General features: G+C 36.2%; 3 protein-coding genes across 10 annotated transcripts; 1 reads left to right on the plus strand and 2 right to left on the minus strand.

Moving 5' to 3' along the window:
- Positions 1–627: 627 nt before the first annotated feature.
- Positions 628–7,988, minus strand: LOC113664869 (UBX domain-containing protein 1-like). The gene is made up of 12 exons (XM_089212606.1): positions 7,450–7,988; positions 7,270–7,323; positions 6,506–6,579; positions 5,662–5,785; positions 4,978–5,014; positions 4,387–4,481; positions 3,658–3,712; positions 3,025–3,089; positions 2,682–2,753; positions 2,270–2,321; positions 1,604–1,720; positions 628–976 (listed from the first exon to the last, which is right to left on the minus strand). Exons 1-12 carry the CDS (start codon positions 7,497–7,499, stop codon positions 755–757), a joined length of 1,017 nt encoding a protein of 338 aa, XP_089068732.1. The 5' UTR covers positions 7,500–7,988; the 3' UTR covers positions 628–754.
- An 80-nt stretch (positions 7,989–8,068) lies between these two features.
- On the minus strand, positions 8,069–15,249 carry LOC113664868 (uncharacterized). 8 transcript variants are annotated; one of them, XM_027180487.2, is made up of 14 exons: positions 15,090–15,249; positions 14,645–14,767; positions 13,953–14,076; positions 13,770–13,846; positions 13,021–13,075; positions 12,424–12,524; positions 11,741–11,859; positions 10,554–11,479; positions 10,131–10,206; positions 9,644–9,728; positions 9,304–9,352; positions 8,842–8,942; positions 8,630–8,713; positions 8,069–8,390 (listed from the first exon to the last, which is right to left on the minus strand). In XM_027180487.2, the coding sequence occupies exons 1-14, from the start codon at positions 15,126–15,128 to the stop codon at positions 8,349–8,351; spliced, it is 2,001 nt and encodes a 666-aa protein (XP_027036288.2). In that variant the 5' UTR covers positions 15,129–15,249; the 3' UTR covers positions 8,069–8,348. The 8 variants fall into 8 exon arrangements, with proteins under 8 accessions (XP_027036288.2, XP_089068728.1, XP_089068727.1 ...); XM_089212602.1 differs by having other exon boundaries at positions 9,689–9,728; positions 15,090–15,242; XM_089212601.1 differs by having other exon boundaries at positions 9,689–9,728; positions 13,021–13,078; positions 15,090–15,242.
- Positions 15,250–15,271: 22 nt separating this feature from the next.
- On the plus strand, positions 15,272–21,515 carry LOC113664865 (ras-related protein Rab-13). The gene is made up of 8 exons (XM_027180483.2): positions 15,272–15,579; positions 15,704–15,764; positions 17,333–17,393; positions 18,486–18,563; positions 18,661–18,750; positions 19,502–19,567; positions 19,670–19,723; positions 20,543–21,515. The coding sequence occupies exons 1-8, from the start codon at positions 15,456–15,458 to the stop codon at positions 20,639–20,641; spliced, it is 633 nt and encodes a 210-aa protein (XP_027036284.1). The 5' UTR covers positions 15,272–15,455; the 3' UTR covers positions 20,642–21,515.
- The last annotated feature ends 457 nt before the right edge of the window (positions 21,516–21,972 follow it).

Raw genomic sequence — 21,972 nt, forward strand, 5'->3', positions numbered from 1 at the left:
CAAGAATTGGGGAGCAACGCAAGACTACGTCTCGTGTTTCTCCCCACTTCTTTCGTGCTCCAGCCGCTTCCTGCGTGCTTTACAACAGAACAGAGCGCAGCCAGGGCTTCTCTATCTGTTAAATAAGACACATCGTTTCCGTGTGAGCGCTGGTTTATCGAAAATCATTGCTCAAAATTTACAGTTTCTTTGAACAAATTGTCCATAAAAAATTTTCTTTTTGAAGGAAAAATGATGGCAAACGAATTCAAAATACTGAAGTTCTAGTGGCAGTCCTAACTTAATAAAGATCCGAAGGAGGGTTTTGATTTTCAAAATGGTAATATTATTTCTTTTCAAGGTGTGCTGATTTGCTGAAAATGGACTCCTGAAAACAAGCAAGTTTCTTTGGACCACCGCGCAGTTATTCTAACGGTCAGTGATAGTAAAAGAAGACTCAGATGTCCTCGTTTCTTCGATTGACTGACGGAAAATTTTGTCAACAGCAACTCGAGTCTAAATGGACGGGAAATTTGCAACAAAATGCAACTGCCCACGTCGTTTTAACGTGCGTGGAGCCGTGCATACGTTGCAATATAGACCAAGATTGGCTGAACAGTCGTAACATTGGACAAGTGACACTCCACATTACTTCTAACAGTTAATTTAGTTTGCTTAACGTCGAGCCAAACCCTTCGATATTTTTAACGGAAGCACGAAAATCATGTCCTAAGATCTTAATTTTATCTGCAACAAGCTTGGCCTAGAGTTTATTTTAAATTTTAGTCAGTATCAGCACGGCCGAGGGTACCAGCCCAGCATCCTGGAGACTAGTTTCCATGTCTCCGTCCGTGTAAGTTTTCCGTGGAAAGGTGGTCATCAAGTTGAAAGGCGTCGAGCCATCTGTGCGGTTGTCATGTATGTAATTACGAACTGCCTCCAGGGTGTCCGTTGCTTGGAAAGATCCAGTGATCGTACTGCCATTTGTTAAACGAAACTGTTGATGATAAAATGAAAAATTGGAATGTATTAGGCACACGTTAAAATTTGAACATTCTCGAAAAAGTAGCCCTTAAATTAAAGCGAATTAAGAGGAAAAAAAGCAGTGATGTCTCAAAGTGCTGAATTTGAAATGAAAAAAGTGAAACCTGTAGTTACCCTAAAATCCCTAAGTGACTATTATCTAATTTCTCATTACAGTATCACTGCTGAGTTAAATATTAAGGTCACGAGAATGAAGGACAAGATCACCAACCAATGAAGCTTTTGATTGTTTAACAAATTCTCCTTACTAGCACCATAGGAAACGAAAAAAAAAACAGTATGAAGAATATGCATACTGATGTTAGGGTATTAAAGGTAAAACAGACATGCACGGGACTCTTGCTACTATCCGCTTGACAGTGCAGGGTGTCTGTCTTAAATACGACTCACTCCAGGCATTATTTCAAAAGCGTTATTTCCTAATTTTCGTATAAATTCTCTCCGACAAAAGAATCAGATTTAGTAATTGACTGCTCTGGCCGTATAGTTCTGATCATTCGAGTATTATCTTTATAAATGGACCGGTCGTGCCAGCGTAAGCCCCATATGTATTGCCTGATCAGTGTAAATATTACCCTACCTGTAGTTTACAAGTCGTGTGTTGTTTTTTCTCTACAGCGGCGGGTTGAACTGTTTGAGCTGGTGCTGCAGTAGCTGCTGCATTGACCGGCTGTGGGTCGGCTCCACCCTTACCGAACTGTAAACAAGCACAGTAAATAACGTCAATTGACAACCGTAAAGAGTTTAATTAAAAGCTAAATTAGTAAAACGAGGCACAATAGTTAATATCTCTTTTTACCACGATTGGCAGTAATGTCGCAATCTGATTGGCCAATTTGCCGTTGTTGATAAGAGTACAGACAACGCTGCTCACGTCAACGTGTCATGATCTTGGTCGCGCACTGAAAGAATCGTTTATTTGACGCCGATATTGTGGCAAAAAAACAAATTGTCAGTGGCTTAGATATTCGCCAAGACACTGGTCAAAATTTGTTGCGGACTCACTCGGCTGCGCTTCGTGAGCACAACATTTTGACCACTGTCATGACGAATATCGTGGTCAATAAGAAAGTAGACCACACTTAAGCATTGACAATTTGTTAAATAGCTATGGTAGCGGAGGAGTGTAAAAACGAACCCGACCCGACCTGATCCGATCCGATCCGACCCAACCCAAGCCTCTCTCGCCCTGATTTACTAACTGTAGGCTTGGAAAAGGCTATTCTTGAGTATTTTCCCTCCTCACCTTTCCAGCTCTCTCAGCTCTATCTCTTGCGATCTGATCTTTGACTCTTTGTCTATAAAAAGGAAAACAATTTCATAGTCGATACTGTCTGAAAACGGTTACCCATGCTTGTTCTCTCGGACTGAAAAGTTACAATGTCGTCACGGTTGCATACAAAGGGGAGGGGGGGAGGGGAAAGAAGTCTTTTAAAACAAAAACAATCCCTAAGTTAATCGTAATATACACAAAACAAAGTAGAAAGTGAGAATGCGGCTTTTGCGCACGCCTTTCAAACACGTCTCAAGGACTCAATTATTTAGCCACCGACCCCCCACCCGCCCCTCCCCCGAAACAAAACAAAAAATGCAAAGAAACAATAACAACATATCAAACGAACTGCAACAAAAAAAGGTTTAAGACATTAATGACTTACTTTGCTAATCTTTCTTCCATTTTCTCCCTTTTCCGTTCATTAGCTATCTTCAGTGCCTCTTGATATTCCATCCTGGCAAGATGAGGCAAACGGCAAATTGTAGAATATAAAATAATACCATCCAAAAAGAACTCATTAATGACATATTTCTTATCACCCTTGTGGATGTTTAGAAAGTCAGCGCAGTGCCTTGTGTAATTCAAATAGTTTCTCTATAAACCATACATACCTCCTTACCCCCCCTTGAAAAAAATTTGTTCAAAGACTCATTTTGATGATTTTTTGTGCAAAAACTATTTAATAAAATGCTGTTGGGTGACAGTCTTAACAGACTTGCACATACTTTTGTTTCACTGTCGTCAGTTCCTTTCCAAACTTCCTTCTGCTCTTTTCTTTTTCAAGTGCCTCCTACAAGAAAGTTTGTTTTGAGTCTGAATCATAAGAAATACTGGATCAATATCAGTATCTGGGCAACTGCCCACCTACCCCTCCCCTAACCCAACATTAACCCTAACTTGTTATCAATTGACTGTTGTTGAGTTAGGGGAGGGGTAGGTGGGCAGTTGCCAAGAGACTGATACTGATCCGAAATGCTTTTTAAAATTACAAAGAAAACATACATATCTTGAAGCTCTCTAAAAGAATGTAAAGCTGTCCTTTCACCAAAATGAATGAAAATAAATTAAGTACATGTAATAATCACTAAAGTAATCCTTTCACCCTCATATTTCAATGTCAATTCTCATAACTGTCGGCTATACATTTCTTGTGATGTCAGCTCTAAGAATTTGGAATAAATTCTGTTTCTTAGCGGATTTTTTTTTCTTCTTGTCATATGTCTGCTACACAAAGAATTAAGATTGTAAGCCTGTTACGATAAATAACTGGTTGAAAATGAAAAGAAAGAAAGCTCAACAAAGAGATCAATTGATTGAACAAGTTGTTCACAACAAAAGCTCTGTTTCACTAAGTTCACCTTCTTTTCATTGGCTAGTTTCTGTTCTCTTCTTTCTTTCAGTATTTGTTGTAATCTTAAAGATAAAAGTAACCACAAGGCAAAGTAAGGATGCTATCAAAAAGACATAATGATTAAAAAAAAAAAAAAAAGAAAAAGGAAAAAGAAAAGAAGGGAGAGATATAAACTTTGATAGACCAAGAGAGATGCTGTGGGCTTGTGCTAGGGAACTGGGCTTGAGCCCTGGTTGCATCAACAGGTCATGTTCTTAGGTAAGACACCCTACTCCTGCAGTGCTTTCCTCCACTTTCAAATGCAATTGGGTGCTGACCAACTGTTAACCCTCAAACCCCTAAAAGTAAGTAGCATCTAAGTTATCCTTATATTATCAGCCCTGAATCACTCAACAAGGTCACAAGAATAAAAGAAATGATCACCAACTAAAGAAGCTCTTGATTGTTTAACAAATTCTCCTTATCAGCACTTTGGGAAATGTAAAGAGAACAGTATAGAGAATATGCAACAGATGTAAGGGTGTAAAGGGTTAAGGCCACATGACAATAACCAAGGAGGGGGAAGACAGGAGTTGCCTCCTGAAAATGAACTGGTATCCCTTCTGGGAAACTAGAATCCTGTACACTAATATTCATGAGGGATAGCTGTTACTCTTCAGGTTGCCATGCAAATGAGTGTGTCCATATCAGTACAACTGGACATTTTTTTCTTTTATTAGAGAAACAAGAGCCTTACTTTTCTTGTTGCTGCTTTTTTTCTTCCTCAGTAAGAGGCTTGATTTCCTCTGTTGACTCAGAAAAGTTGGAATGTCCTGATCTTGCTGCATGCATCTTGAGAATAGAGAAAAAGTGAACTGGTGCAACAAAACATTCTAAACATAATTATTTCTCCTTTTAACTTCTGCCTAGACAAAAAACCTCCTCCTCCCTGCCTTAAAAATTTTAAGAAAAAAAAAAATTACAAGAGTTCCCAGAAATATTAAGAGTAGAAGATTCTCTTTTTAAGTTTAAATATTTTTTTTTATACTTGGTTCCTATTCTGTGGAGCCTGAGATTAATGATCAACAGTCAATATTCAACCTTTCCTCAAGGTTCCCTCTTAATTTTTAACCATGGTTTAAAGGACACTAAGAACAGTTTAAGTGTCTGATCAGTACAAAAGCAATTGTATTTTCTCCACATGTATTGCTGAATATTCAGTAGGAAAAAAATTTGTTTGGTGTTTTCTCCTCAATTAGACGTTTGTGCTCCAACCAGAGCAGTGAGAACCTTGGTCTTAGAAATACTTGATGAATAAATTCAGGGAAAAAAAAAACAGTGAACAAACCTGCACATCATTCTCGCTTTTGAGTCTTTTTCCACAGCTAGAAATACATTTAAATGTACCATATTTAGTTACTATGAAACATTTATTTTAATCATTAATAAAAAAATTAACTCCAACATGCTGCCAGAACAAAATATCCTTGGTCCTAAAAGGAACTCTCGCTTCAGCAATTTTGCCTTGTGGGCTTTCAATCTAGTGATTTGTACAAAGCACAAATCATTAGGTTGTAAAATCCAAGTTTACTGACTGGGTAACCTTGACAGATAAAGAACAACTTTACAGAAGAGCTTTACGTATGAACTAATAGAAGCCATCAGTTAGCTAAAGTTGAACTAAAATCAATAATTTTGGGAATTCCCTTTTGGGGTTGAATATCAATTGGGACATCGTCCTGTTTTCTTCTCCAGTTGCCGATACTATTCTGTGCGTGTAACAAATTTCAATAAAGTAAAGTAAAGTAATTTAATATATAACAATCAATTAATTTATAACTGATCATCCATAACAATTATCTAAAGTATCTACAGTGACTTTAGATGCCCTATCGTCTGACATTTTTCACTTAGGTTATCAAACAACACATACAGAGGACACCTTGACAGAAAATCAACAAAGACCAACATTCTAAGCAGTAATTATTAACAATATTCAGCTAAGAAAAGTAATTATTGAAAGAAATCTCACTCATCACAAACAAGAGATAGGGCTTGTTGGGGTTCTGCACTGGATCCAGCAGCAGCTGATGAATGATCTAAATTCTCAACTGGAACTTTCTCACTTGCTCCATCAGAAGAGGCTGCTTCGTCATCTACATCATGATAAAATTACATACAATGTATGTAACATAAAAATTTAGAGCAGGAGAAGTGCAGAGACTTTGAGAGAACTTTTATGGTAATGAAACTAAATGATTTAACTTTAAAGGCTCTGATACTTTATCTAAGCCTTCAAACTCCCAAGATCCTAATGTTAATTCTTCCTTCTAGCTGCTACACATCTCCTTGTAAATCAGGTACAAGAATATCGTGCCAGATCAGGATAACAACTTTAACCTGATACGTTTGGATATTCTCATTACCTGTTTGCTGGACATGTGCTTGTCATATTTTAGGGAGAAGTTTCATGTTAATTACTGGTGGGAGTTAAAGAGTTAAGAAATCAATAGACTTTGAGGTACAAAGAACAAGGTTCAAGCCATTTTGGTGTAGATATAGAGACAGAGATTCTTGTAATGTCACACTTGTGGCCATATGAATAAAATCTTCATTCTACTTCAGAGCTCAAAATTTACCTCTTCCTTATACTATTTACTCACTTGACTCTTTCAAACTAACTCACCATAGTGTTCTCTGTGGCCAAATGGTAATGTATTGGTATCTTCATGTAAAATGTGAAGGTCTAAGGTTTAGTTTCTTAGGGGGACTCTTATTTTCTCTTTGTTCCATATTTGTAACAATATCACTTCTTTTGCTATTTCATTAAAGAGAAAAGGCTTTACTACAGTAACTTTCTTATTCAGTTTTGTTACCTTGACCCAACACATGTCCAACAGGTGGTTTGTAAGGTTCATCAATGTCTGGATCTTCTGAATGGGCAAGGAGCCTGGACAAGACAAGACATGGTTACTGACAGTTAATTACGTTTGTTTACATCAAAAACTGCAAATAGCTAGGACTTGACTTGGCAATGTTTTTGAGCTTGATTTAGAAATAAATATATTATTTGATACAGCATTACAGTACTTAAATGAAGAATTTACAAAGACAACAAACTGAACATTAGTTCAGTGACTAAATTAGTGTGACACTATATCTAAAGAATCAAATCTAGAGTTTTTTAACACTGTAATTCCCATAACTGACCAAGACAGAATCTCTCCTTACAATATCAATACAGTAAATCATCCTCTCTCCCAGAGTGTCAAGCAGACAAATGAAGAATAGAGAAATATCAATCAGGAGATTATTAGTTGATCCAATGCAAAATTCTCCACACTAGCATAATAAGAATAGTATAGTGGACAGTAAGGAGAATTTCTAATGAGATCTTATCCTCGACGCATGATTATTTGGGAATTTGCAACTGAATTATACAATACTGAAATTTACTAAATCCAACTTCATTTCCGAGGTGAAATGTCAATTCAGCTCTCGTATGATTTCAGATATTATTTTTTCCTTCCATTTTAGTCCATGATATAATTTTTTCCTGATAAGGATTTTGTTTTACATTATGTCATTGCGTCAAAATTACATTGCCGTTTTTTGACATAAGTTCAGTCCAAATACTAACCATTCCATTGCCTGTTCAACGCCTTTGTTACCAGTTACGGCAAGGGCCTTCTCTCTAATTGAAGATTTGAACAATAAGTAGTTACATATTTCATTAAAATTTTTTTGATGAACTTGTCTCCCACATGGCGAGCGAAATTTGATGAAAAAATAGAAACGTCTCATTTTAAGATCTACTTACGCTCTGTTCCTAGGAAAACCCATTTCAACCAGAATATCTATTTCAGACATATTTATCTACGCTATCTCGCTTTTCCGTCTAAAAAAACATCCACTTCCACACTGTCTCCCACCCTGCAAGATCGGTCAGGCTGTATTGGGAGCAGTGATACTTTCAAAGGAGAAGCGGGAATCCTGGGCACGAGTTCGTTCGTGAGGTAGAAGACACTGAATGATTTCTTGTGCTGGGGATTGATGCTTTACATCTTACAACGGTAAATAGTATATAGTGACCGTGAATGATGCCTTGCGACAGAGATGTTGTCTACAATTTCTATGAATGATGCCTAGTGATGGAGAATAATGCCTTGTGACGGCAAATCATTTTCTACGGTGAATGTTAAGAACGATTTCTAATGACGGTCAATGATGACTCGTGACGGCGAATAACATATTGCGGAATGATACTTAAAGACGGTAAATGATGCTTAATGCTGGCGAATTAGGCCTAATAACGGACAGTGAGGTCACCCGTGTAATGCAGTGCATTGCTCGTGTAACCTCTCCGTCCCTTTGTGTCCCGCTTGATCCCGCCGTTTTCGTCCCGTTCCCTAACTAAATCTTCATGAAAGGACCACTGAGGCGTAACACTTTTTCTTTTATTTTTTTTCCAATCCTGATAATAAAACAAACTGTTCGCATAAAATTTAAAATAACGTCAGGCGACAAATAAACTCAGTTTATCTTAAACATTTTCCAAACAAGTCACAATAAAAAGTGACATTAAACTTCTAACAAACTGTGATCATGTCAAATATTTCCGCTTTTGGAAAATCAATACAATTGCACATCGTTGATCTCGCTTTCTGTGAGAAAAAAAATCAATGAACGATGAGACTTGAAGTTGCTCAACAGTGGGATTTATTTCGACGATGTTGGTCCTTCCAGTAATAAACGCTCCGCCTTAAAATAAAAAAAAAAAAAAGAAATAAAAACATTTATTCGACTAAAACTACTAACTTGTGGATAGAACGCACCAGCTCTTCACATATCTTCGGCTAAGTTTTTTTTTCAAGTTTGCAACGTGCAAACCCTAGCTCGCTACATGCTATGGAAACCGATATAAGCTACTTTGGTGTAGATCACTAGGTACATGGGGAAGGCGTCACCTTCAATAAAGTTACAAAAAAAAAGAAACTTACCTCGAGTCGAGTCTTTCTCTCAACTCTCATGTACACCATCACGAGCGTTTCAGGGAGGAGCACTTTGCTGACATAATCAAAGTACTGGCGAGATAAAAATTGCAGAGAATTTAAGACAATAAAATTCTGTTTTATACCTCTCAAATTATCTTCCGTTAGAGATATGTTAACAACTCAGCCTATCACTGAGTTTAACTTAAACACAGTGTTACCTTGCTGTGTTTGTAACAAAACATGTTGGTGAGGACTCCCATTATCCTATCTCGCTGTTCTTCAGAAAATGACCCAAACTGTACTTGAAATGCCAAATCACCTGTAAATTACCAAGGTAAAATCACACAATAAGGCCATTATTTTCTCACTGTGGCCTAAACAGACCTCATCGATGTCGTTAAGATTCAATAGAAATAGTGGTTCACGGTACTGCCCATTTGTACCCCTTGAATTCCGGTAGAGTGACTGAAGTGTGGGTGTCTTCGAATAAAAGCAATAAGGTTTCTTGGAGATCGCGAAAGAAGGGAAAAGTGACTCATTTTGAACAGGCCATGATGGCCCTGATAACCCAGGTTTCAATTTCAATGTGCATCACGCGAAAAAGCAAATGCAATCATAACAATTAACAACAATAACAATTAAAAAAGAGAGAAATCAGACTGAAATGTAGTTTGCATTACCTTTCATCTTTCCACCTTTCTTGTAATCTTCATGGCGTCGACAATATATCTGTATCAATAAAAAGAGGTACTGTTTTTCTCTCAATCAATCAATCAATCAATCGATCGATCAGTCAATCAGTCAATCAATCAATCAATCGATCAGTCAATCAATCGATCAGTCAATCAATTAATTAATCAGCCAATCAATTAATCAATCAGTTAATTATTTAATCAATCAATCAGTCAGGCAGTGAGTGTCCTTCATCTGTCTTTCAGTCCATCGATTGCGGCAATTTTGCTATTTCAACACTCAATCGAAATCTCTTTTTCGCGATACGTAAAAGAAACATGTAACTACCTTGCCCTCGAATATATCCCTCAGTTCACGGGTATACTCCCTCACCAGTTGCTCTGTTTGGCTTGCAGTGAGTTCCTCAACATTTCTAGGAGGGGTGTAACAGAAACTGATTAACTTTAAAGTAGTGATAAGTGAAAATGCACTGTCTCTTTAATTTCCTTTCCTAAAAAGTTGCACGGCAAAACGACATCGAATAAATGACAATATGGCTTTTAAATGAAGATAACAGCGTTAAGTCAAAACGTTTGTCTATTCCCATCACACTTTTGCTTAATAACAGCTTAGCATATTAAGGAGAATCTGCATGACTATCAATTTGTAGGTCACTCAAAGGGTTATCCTCAACTAAAAGAAATTACTGCACCCACCTTTAGAGTAACCACAAGCTGGTTACACTCTTGAAATTTGCATGTATAGTGGAGAAAAGCAGGAAGGAAAACTTAAAAGGAGCTAGTACAAAATTTGCAGGATATCAAGTACTATGTACCTTATATTCAGTTTCACAGGCTTGTCTTCTACTGCAATCGCCCTCGCCGGACTCGACTCAGGCTCCTCAGTAACATCTACAGTTAAAAAAAGGAGGTAAAGATCTGAACACGGGAACACAATCAAGAAAGGAAATCGAAAAAATAAGACATTAACTCTGCGTATTCCGGTTACTTTCCCCACCCCTCTGCCCCTTCCCCCCTCCCGGTGGTCCCTGATTAAATTTCTTATCTTGACCCCCAAAAAGGGAAACGAAAGAGAGGAACACCAGGCTTGCTGGGAAGAAGAACTTTCAAAAACCGTGCTAAGGACTATGAACATGACCTCGGAGGAGACAAAGAAGGCGTCCCGTGAAAATTTAGGGCACTATTAAGGCCCTGTCCCAAGAGGAAAGGGAGACTGAAGCAGCAATCAGTTATTTTACCTTCCAAATCCGTCACTGCTGTCCCATTCACCGTCTTCGCTTGTCGTGTAGTCACTCGCTTCCTCGCTAAATTTGCAGCCTTCCCACTCAAAGCTTTTCCTTTTATTTCTACCTGATTGGTCCTCCTTTTTTTGGAGTTAATAGTTCCCTTTGCGTCAGGTTTAACATTTGAAGAAGTTTCATTATCAGTTGAAAAGGCAGAAGTGAACAAGTCTTGATCATCGGACAAGTCCGAACCTTTGCGCTTTGCCGTGTTTCGTCTCACTTTAGGTGTCTCAAAATCGTTATCATCTTTTGTTCTATCAACAAGAGCTATCGCTTTTCTTTTACCTCCACTTTCATCGTTGGATACAGCTCTCTGTTTCTTAACGGTCTTGTTCTTGGAAATTCGAGACCTAAGACACGGAACTGAATCAGAGTTAGTCGTATCAGATTCAGAAAAAGATCTGCGTCGTTTTAGCTTTGAAGAATTGGAAACAATCGGTTCTGATTTATTCTTTTGAGTGTCTTTAACAGCTTCAACATTCGTGACATCTTTCAAGGAATTGAAGCCGTCACTACAACTGGCTACTTGAGGAACATCTTCCTTCGTTACGGAGACGCTATCTGCACTGATATCATTCTGTGACCATCCCTCCTCGTTATCTTCGTTTTCACGGCTTTTGAGAATCTTTTGGTCATATTCGTCTTGTTTTGAGCCATTCTCGCTTTCGTGAAGTGGAACGACGTCGTGAGTTTCAATTTTTGGGCTGAACTGATTAACACAAGAGATATCTTCATTTCTTCCATCAGTTTCTACATCCTGAACTTTTGCTGAGTCAAAAACCTTGGAGTTTTCCTTTTCTGTTTCCTCTGAATCAACCCCAACAGGCAAATTGGAACAAACGTAGGATTTACTCTTTCCCTGTGAGTCGTTTTTCTTATTCCTAACGGATAAAACAGCACACCATACACAAATGAGTAAAACAAAATCAATATTAAGACCTTAAGACTTAACAATTAATTGATCATCATCAGACAATCTGAACACAAGATCGAACATTTTGACAAAACAATTGTACTTTCGACATCAATTTGTTGACGGATAACATTTGCCCTTAGTCCATCAAAATGGCAAACATTAAAGAAAAGGTTACAGAACAACATACAGGACAACAAATCTTGGTGAGATGAGCACTTCTACTTACAAACACTTCGAGGCAGCTCTCTTTTTCAGGGTTGAACGTGTGGCATAGACATTTTCTTTATTGAAGTACTTGCTGATGGTTGACTTGGGAGGCTGTTGTTCTTGAACATCTTCAGTCACCTAAATTGAACCAATTTTATCAAACTCAATAGCAGTGTTATGCAATTTTCTAATTACAGTGGATGAAGTTTCTTTAGTCAATAAAAGCTACTGGCTGGACACTGTCACTAATGGCAAGTACTAAGGAGATTTATCAAAAAAAGCCCTTAATCACAAAAATTCTTTTGGGGGAGGGGAGATTATTTGCTTGTGTTTCTACTGTACACTGATCGATATACCCCTTGTGCCTTTAACCCTTTACCTCCCATAAGTGACCAAGACAGAATTTCTCCTTACATTATCAATACAATATCAAGCAGGCAAGTAATGAGAATAAAGAAAAATATCAATTCAGGGAATTTAGTTCTTGATCCAGTACCAAACTCTCCAAATTAATATCATAAGCATTGTATGGCAGACAGTATGGAGAATTAAAATGAGATCTTAGGAGTAAAAGGGTTAAGTGTGAAAGTGCAAGATGATTGTTATCATGAATAAATTAAACAAGAAGTATGTGCACTAAATACTAGTGCATGCTGATTATAATCATGAAATGTCCACAGATATAATCAAAGAACAACTTACCTGTGATTTTGCTGCAGGCTTCTGATCACCAGGTTGAGAATTTAACATGACTGTAACATGGAGCTTCTCTGGATAGAAAACACAGCTCTCATAGCCACCACCTGAAAAACAAAACTCTCCAAATGTTTCAGAAGCAATTCTTCAAGTTTGCTCCAAGCCATTATTGAAACCTGCGGGTGACTTGATGTATAACTATATTCATGCCAAGGTCCCTTAGGCACCCACTGATTCTTCTACTAGCACGGTTTTGCAATAAATAATACAATACTATGTACTCTAAGCAATGGTGGCTCTTTATTGATTTTGTCCTAATAAAAATGTGGTTCAAGAAGAAAGAAGAAAGAGAAATGAAAGAAGGAAATGAGAGAACTTCTGGATTCAATCCTCAGTCACAACAATTTCAAGTAAAATCTCTCACTGTTTCACCATCTTTGCCTCTCCAAAATTATTGGAATTATGTGCAAGTCCATTGCTTATTAAGTGAGACTGACCTAAAAAAGTTAGATCACCTAAACTTGTGTAACACACTCCAGTAATCAATTAGATATTTACTTCCATCAATATTTTCATCATAACATGACACAGAATTAAAATCACCTGAATAGTCAGATTGCTGTACATCCCTTGCCACCTTTGGATCTCCTGCTTGCGACTCCTTTGAAAATTAAAAAAAGGAAAACTCAATAGTGATCAATAATCATTAATTTGCACAAAGCAGGAGCCTTATGACCAAGTTGTGAGCGGTTTATGCCACTGGCAGTTTTTAAGGGACTTAAGATGAAAAAAATGAGTGGGATTAACAAGGTAATTTGGTGTTATCAACTGAGTTGATAATATAATTATGTAAATTGGCCACTGTTAAGGTTTCAAAAGCTGATGTTTCGGGTGTTAGCCTTCCACAGATCAAAAGAAGAAAGACTAACGCTCAAAACATCAGCTTTTGAAACTCTTAATGGTGGCCATTAAAACATTAAAAACGAAATTAATAAAACCAAATTACCTTGTTATACTCTCCCACCCACACAGCACCACAGTTTCTTAGGAACTTAACCCTTTTATTATTGAGTGGGATTTTAGTCTCCTTCCCATTTCTATGATCAAACAACCAGTCATCTGAACCAAGTAATGAATCTTCATCGCAATACTAGTGGGTGAGCCCATTCCAGGCATTCAGTTGGTAAAATGGGGCAAAACAGCAAACAAAGAGGAAATTTCATAACTACTTCAGTCACCAGTTGTAAAGTTGCACAAAATTATCCTCAAGAAAAAAAATTGGTTTATTAAAAAAATATAACATATTTAATATACAATTATTAAAGCTTATAAAATATAATAACTGTCCTCACCTCTTTCTTCTGAACCAAAACAATTTGCCCACACATTCTTTTCCTGACAAACTGATACTGAATGAGCAGTTCATGATCTAAAGGTAAAGAGTGATTTCTCAAACCATTATTATAACAAAAAATATAGACAACTTTATTGACACCTCTTTTGAGTAATTTAATTAAAATGAAGTTCTTGCTAACCAGGTAATGTTTCAGCACAATCACATTGTGACATCCTATCATTTTTTCCTTTCTTCTTGCCTTTGGTTTCTGATGGAGCCAATACTCTTGCAAGAATAACATCCTGCAGTTTTGAAATCAACCTCTATAGGTAATAAGCAAAATAAAGAAAATAAGAGCAAATTTTAGTAATTTTTTTTTTTGTTTGTTAGCATACAATTAGTAATTTTTTTTTTGTTTATTTGCATACAATTAGTAATTTTTTTTTGTTTGGTTGCATACAATGAAATCACAAGCTACCTTCCACTTAGCCTCCAAAGCAGAGGTTTCGGTAACATTATACCCTAAATCAGATTTATACAGACTTTAAATGCACAAGATCTGATTGTTAATTCTCCTCTCAAGCTGCTACACACTTTCTTGTCAATTAGTTCAGAAAATTTGGTGTTAGATGAAGACAACAACTTCTGCTTGTAAATTTAGAGTATTTTTATCTGTTTGCTTGAAATGTAAGGATTTTTAGGAAGAAGTTACATTTTAATCACTCCGAGGAGTTAAAGGATTAATTACTATGATAAATATTGCTACACATTCCAGAGGTCTTTGCATACAGCTTATGGCCCAAGTTTGGAGATAACTGGTCTGAAACACTTAACATGCGCATAGTATTCAGAAGTAATAGATGATCAATTATTACACAAAATTCTACTGACACGAAAGTGTTCTTCTGTAAACCACTTGTATTTGTTTTCTTTATTTTCTGTCGCTGACTGATTTCCAAGTGAACATACTGGATGTATAAAAATCTCCACCATCAATACCTTGCGATCAAGAACCTAAAAAAAATAAATCCCAATCTATTTTCTAATGCAAAAAAAGCTTGTCACAGAGCTTGAGAGAAAAGAAAATGTATACAATTTCATTAGATGAATACCAGTTTTTGTTGCGATTTTTTACATTTCTCACAAATTAAAAGCTGAAACATGATTCAAATGAAATAAAAACCTGCTTTACTAATTTGCAATTCGAAGTTAACTAAATAAGGTGAATTGTCGATTCAGGTTAATGACAGTTCAGTGTGTGTGATATTGTAAAATTTAAATTCTACGTTCCATTTATCCATTAAGACCATCTAGCTAGGTGTACGTAGTATATTACCTTTGCATATACTATGCTTTTCTTTGAATTTGGCTTCATTGAGGTATTTCACTCTGTTATTCGCCTAGAAACTGTCGATCAAGGGAAGTAAACTGGCGAAAAGAAACGACCGCCATTTTGGAAAAGATTGGCGGGAAATCCCTAACGAACACTGGGAGCCAGTAGAAAATGCCCAGAAGGTCTGGGGAGGAGCTATTTTAAAAATGGCGCTGAAAATGGATATTATTTCATGAAATTCCGGAAAGGAAGCTGTGAAGTTAGCTGTATATATCATGAATATTTTATGTGAAGTTGCCAAGCGTAATTCGCCGTAGGCCTTTGTTTTAGTTGGGACGGTTGACTACCCTGTAATTGGGTAAAGGAAATATGGCGAAAAGTTATGACTACCTGTTTAAAATTCTCCTGATTGGAGATTCAGGGGTTGGAAAAACTTGTATTCTATGTCGCTTCGCCAACAACGAATTTAACAGATCACACATATCAACCATAGGTAAGCTGAAAAAAATCAGTCGGGGAAAAATCTTCCATCGCTAGAATTATTCAGCAGGTTGTCACTGAAATACCTGTAATTTGCTGTATCAATGAATAATTCTGCATCTTTTTGTATTTTCTAGGAATAGATTTCAAGATGAAAACGATTGTTGTCGAAGGGAAAAGGATCCGAATACAGATGTGGTAAGCCATCTTTAGATATCCAAAATCTTCTCTCGCAGTTTGAACGCTGGTTTCCGGTGTTAAGGCTTAACAACATTCTCACTATGGAGGTGAAGAGGACGGACTCCTTTGCCTTAATTTTGTTCTTAAATGATTTTTGATGTAGTTTTGCCATAAATCTAAGGTACAGTAATGCGAAACTAAGTTACATGTAGGAACTTTTAGTATCGAAACCATTTTACATAGCGCTTAAGCTACCGACGCTTGTGAAGAACTCGGGAACAACACTAATTTCACCGCTTCCTCTTTATCCGCGTACGAAGATGCTATTAAGATGATGTTAACGTTTCATAAAATAATTTACCCCTATAGCTGTTTCATCGTTATTTACTCTACTTAATTCATTTGAAACGCCAGTCCGCGACTGTCTTCGTATGTCCCTAAATATACTTCTCCGAGACGATCACGAGAAGATTTGGTATATTCTAGCTATTTCCCTTTCGATTGAGAACAACTAAAAACTTTGTAATCCACATCGACTGGTTTCGTCTCATCAATATTTGGTCGTGTTTATTTTGAAGCGCATACATGAGGTGTTATTTTCGTCAAACTCGTTGGTGCAGTTTACGATATCGATTATAGCCAATTTAGATTTTATTACTCTATGCTACATTTAAATTTTTATTGCGCCCATTAGAAGATTCTTAAGTGCCGCTCTTTTAGCGGGACATTTTGAGCTTCACCGAGATACGTCTCCTCGTCAAGAGTATTTAGTGGAAACAGTCAAATTTTAGCGGAATGTTACTTCCTTTTACGTTTCCTTAAACTATCTCAAAGTTAGTCAGACAATTACATCATTATGATTGTAAAGTTAAGAAGGTTAAGATGCCATTTATTGTTTTATTGTCTGGATCAATTGCTCAGCCTTTTTCTGTTAAAAAGCTGTATTTAAAGGAATTATCTTTAATGTGGTTGAACTCCAAGGAAATATACCCAAAGAAAGCAATCATTTTTCAGTAAAATCTTTATTGAATTTTCCGAACCAAGACCAAATGTTTTCCCAAATAACTACAGGGCCACTGAACTCTCCTTTGCTTATCTTATCATTTTCTAACCTTTGCTCGGATGACTGAGAACTGAAACTTTTTTTTTTGGACTAATGGACCCCCTAGCAATTGCATGACAAGCACTGAGACAATAAAATCAATCCAGACCATAATTTGGGGTTAAATTTGCTTTGATTTGTCAAAGAGGATCTTTGTAAAGTAGTATGATTTAAATAAAGTGCTCAAGATTTAATGTTTTGCTTGATTCATTGTTTATGTAGTGGAAATTATGATATTAAAAGAATGGCGGACTTTAGCCATTTAAGTGGAGGATCAATTATTTATATTTGAACTGATCTCTGCTTCTTAAATACAGATAAATACAACTATTCAGGATTTCTTGTTGTCCAGGGAACATCTTGTTTCTAAAAGAATGTTGGAAACCACATGGGAAGTACAAAGCAATGGCCTTCAATCGCTAGCAATTGCTGTTGATAGATGTGAAGTAATATTTGAACTGATTTCTGTTTCCTGACTTTATAGGGATACAGCTGGTCAAGAGAGATATGAAACAATCACAACACAATACTACAGAAGAGCACATGTAAGTCTAGTGGTTGAATTCATGTGTGTATTTGTAAGATATGTAGTCTTTACTATGATTCTCATTATTATATAGTATAATCATATCTATGGACACAAATAATATTTTTTGAAGAGCATGAAAAATTATTTAAATCTGTGAGAATGACCTCAACTCAGCTGGGGGACCAATCTATTTTCAGTTCTCTAGAATTACAATTAAAAAAGACTCATTAGTGATGTTCCCTTTTGGTGAAATAAAAGCAAATATTGTGGGGGAAAAGAAGACGGGAACAGTTTCAGTGTAATGTGCCACAATTATCGAATGACTTACTTCAGATGAAATGAATGTCAGAGGAAATAATTTTATGGCTTTGACTGGTGTCCAACCATAGGGGTTGATTAAAAGCAAATGTTACCTCCTTTTCCCCTTTCATCTCTCTTCTATATATTCTATGTGCCTATGAACATACAGTATTGGTTGATATTTTCTTTACTACCTTTCAAACCTTTTAACTCTCACAAGTGATTAACATATAACTATTTTTTACAATATTCCTACCTTATTCAGCAAACAGGTAATGAGAATACTCAAACTTATCATGTAGAAGTTGTTATCTTGATTTTAAATACCAAGTTCTTGTAACTAGTTTACAAAGTAATTGGTAGCAGCTAGACAGGAGAATTGACAATGATATCATTGGAGTTAAGGGGCTAAATTAACTCTTAAACTCCCATGAATGACCAAGAGAGAATTTCTCCTTTCAATATCAGTACAATATCAACCAGATAAGTGATGAGAATAAAGAAAAATATCCTCTTGAGGATAATTAGTGGATCCCATACTAAATTCTCTGAACTAACATTATAAGAATTGTATGGTTGAAAGTAAGGAGAATTGCAAATTTGATCTGGGAGTTAAAAGGTTAGTAAATCTACAACAGGATCAAATTTTTACTGGTGAGCAAATTCAAAAGGGCTTGTTAACTTGAGTGTGAACTTGTCAGATTTATCAGTTCTGGATACCGCATAATTTTTATTGATATTTGCAAGTCCATCTGTGTCAATAACTTTGAATGAATTTCCTTTAAATTTTATTCTTCCTTTTTTACAGGGAATAATTCTAGTGTATGATATAACAAGGCAGGAAACATTTAATAATATTAGGAAATGGCTTAGATATGTTGATGAGGTGAGTGTTACAGGGATTTTCCTGACTTTCTGTCCATCTTTAATTTGTTAAAAAACATTGGGTATGCCTTGGTTAACAGGTAATTTTTTTTTCTTAGCATGCTAACAACAATGTTCAGAGACTACTGCTGGCAAATAAATGTGATGCTGAAGATGAAAGAAGAGTTTGGAAGGATCAAGGAGCAAGGGTTGGTATCCTTTGAAATCTTTCCATTGACATTAAATTTTATTTAATAAGAGGAAGGGCTACAGTTGTCTTCAATTTTTAGGGTATCCAGTTAGATCGCTCCATGGTTAGATCGCTCCAAGTCAGATCGCTCCATACCAAAGTCAGATCGCTCCACTCAAAAGTTAGTTCGCTCCATCAAATAAGTTACTTCGCTCCATACATAAGTTACTTCGCTCCATGTAGAAACCTAATACACTAACTTACTTCTGATCTTTATAGTTTATAGTTGATGTTGTTTATTGCATCTTGCGATCGGTCGAATTACCGATGTTGGAACAAGTGTTTCAGTGTGTAATGAACGTAGAAAACTAATAAACTAACTTACTTCTGATCTTTGTAGTTTATAGTTGATGATGTTGCTTGCGATCAAGTTGGCGAGTCTTTAGTTGCGTTACAATACTCTTTCTTTTCTTTTCCCTTATCCTTCTGTCTTTTATCAACCTTCCACGTTAGTTTTCTTCATGGAGCGAAGTAACTTATGTATGGAGCGAAGTAACTTATTTGATGGAGCGAACTAACTTTCGAGTGGAGCGATCTGACTTTGGTATGGAGCGATCTGACTTGGAGCGATCTAACCATGGAGCGATCTAACTGTAAACCATTTTTAGACTACAGAAACAACTCCTATGAGTAAAAGATCTATCAGTGATTTTCCAATACAGTATCTTGTAACACAAACCTTTGAAAAAGTGTTTCATTTTACTTTTCAGCTCGCTGCAGAAAAAAATATCAAGTTCTATGAAACAAGTGCACAGTCCAATATAAATATAGATGAGGTAAGAGCCGAATTACTGCCAAGTTTTAAATAGAAATTTATACTTCTGTTTTACTTTTTATGTGGGTTTTAATCCTTCTCCCATTTTCTTCTTTAATTTAAGGCTTTCACAGAAATATGCCGACAAATTTTACAAACTATGGATGTGCCTGACCAGGTAAAAGTTTGTCAGCTTAGACAGTGCAATATGTATGACGTAATCTTATCTATAGTAGCTGCATTACTTCTGATCAGCATTGATTATTGGTAACTGAGGATTTGAAAGGTCAAAACTGAGTTTGGGTCAAAACTGAGTTTGCATAGAGTTGTAGAACTCTTTACTGAGAAGTAGATTACTAGTCAGTTAAGCTGAAAGAAAAATAGGTTTCTTTCAGAGCCTGTTTGATAAAAAAAGTCATGGCTCCAGAGACAAGAATTAGCCACATGCTATAAGTTGCAGTGAACATCAGTCAGAGTTCAGTGCCAGCCCACTGGACTCCAGATGGAAAAGACTAGGTTTTGTTCCTTGGAAATGTCACTGTGTCATGTCCTATGGTTAGATGCTTCTTTCTCCACTGGAAAACTTATAGAATGGAGGAACTGTAAACTAGCTTTCCATCCAGGAAGAGTAGAGCACACTTTCTAATTGAATGGCATTAAAAAAAAATTTGGGATTGACCAATCAGAAAAAAGGAAAAACTACCAGGAGCCTCAAAGTAAAAAAACAATCGCTTAAGGCATGATTGGTTTTTGTCAATTTTGCATCTGATTCATTGAGAGGGTGAAACAAGCTTTGCTGAAACTTCACAAGGTGAATTCAAACATAAGTATTTTAACCTTCGACAACTTTTAAGACTTATTTTCAAGTCCCTAAATGCTTTAGAACAAGAATTTATTCTGTCAGTAGTTGACCACTAGGCATGTATTGTTTACTTTAGAATGATTACTTTGCATATCATGTATTTCCTTATAAAGTGTATCTGATCTTATTCCATAGAATGGAAGAATACTCTCCTCTGCTGGTGAGATTGGATCAAGTGCAGTACTCTTGGACACGAAAAATGAAGTTCTGCCACGGAGCTCTTGTTGTTATTAAATAAATTAATTATTAATGAATTTAGAAATATTTCTTATTATAAACTTATTGATAGATTTTGTTGCAAGACTACTAGTATTTGGGATTATTAGCCTTGTAGAATCTGCCCATTTGGCTCACTTTTATAACTTGCATTTATCCAGAGATCTTGTCATGAATATTTTGTATAAAGATGGTTTAGAACTCAATGTGACTTATGTATGAAAAACAGGAATAGTTTTGAAACTTGAAATACTGAGTAAACATCTAACAGTTGCATTGTCAACTACTAAAAATCCTCTCAGCTGTTTCATGTTAGTATTAATTGTATTATAATTCTGTATCTGCTGCAAATGGAAATTCATCTGACACTCAGAAATAGGGTATTGAATCTAGTCTGTTCACAGACTTTATTTTTTTTCTCAAGAGAATCATTCTGCTTCTTTGCTAAGTCCAGCAAAAAAATGTGTATGTCTCTGGACAAACTAATTTCATTCCTGTGCTTTATGTTCTGTTCTCCATATATGACAACATTAAATTAATAGGCTAACTTTGTAATACTTTTTATATTTAATTATTGGCCGGTCTATAACATCCTTTGCTGTTTTTAGGGACAGGTCAAACAGTCCACAGTTTGCCAGTAGTGAAGCAAAAGTAAACATATTTTGAATAAGAACAAGTAATCAGATGATTTAAGGGGAAAGTCTGAAATGAATGGGTCTCAATATAAATATAATCACTGTAAAATACAAGATGTGACTTAAGTCAGGGAAATAAGTACTTCAGCCATATATATTTAGAAAATTAAGGATGCACTGGCACTACTTTTTTTGGCAAAACTTTTTCATAACTACATTGTTGTAACTGCAAATAAAAGTAGTTTGTGAGGATTGTATACTTGCCTGTCTTTTGTCTTTTGTTTATTTTTACCAAATTAGTTATCATTCCCAATTATTATCATCAATAAACTTTGTTGCCGAGTGCTGATCTCCTTGCAAAATTTCACTGAAATTGCATTGCACTATTCTCACTTCTGGATAATGCAGGCTGTTGTGGGTTTTACAAAACACAAGTCATAATCAGTCATTCTACATGGAAGCTGATAAATATTTACATTTTTGGCAGAAAACATCATCATTGTGGGAAATGCCCCATAATAGTGGGTGACACTTTCACAGCAAGTTTGGAACTAGGTGTATTTCTGCTAAAAACCCTTATCCACCACCCAGGTGTTAATTTTTCTCATCATCTCCTCCACCCTAACTCTAAATCAAACATGGGCAGTCAAATTAACTATTGTGGGCTTGTAACATTAACTCTTCCTATCAAGACATCTGCATTGCAAGCTGAAG

This window comes from Pocillopora damicornis, chromosome 7 (genome assembly GCF_964200805.1).
Source record: "Pocillopora damicornis chromosome 7, jaPocDami1.2, whole genome shotgun sequence".
NCBI lineage: Eukaryota > Metazoa > Cnidaria > Anthozoa > Scleractinia > Pocilloporidae > Pocillopora > Pocillopora damicornis.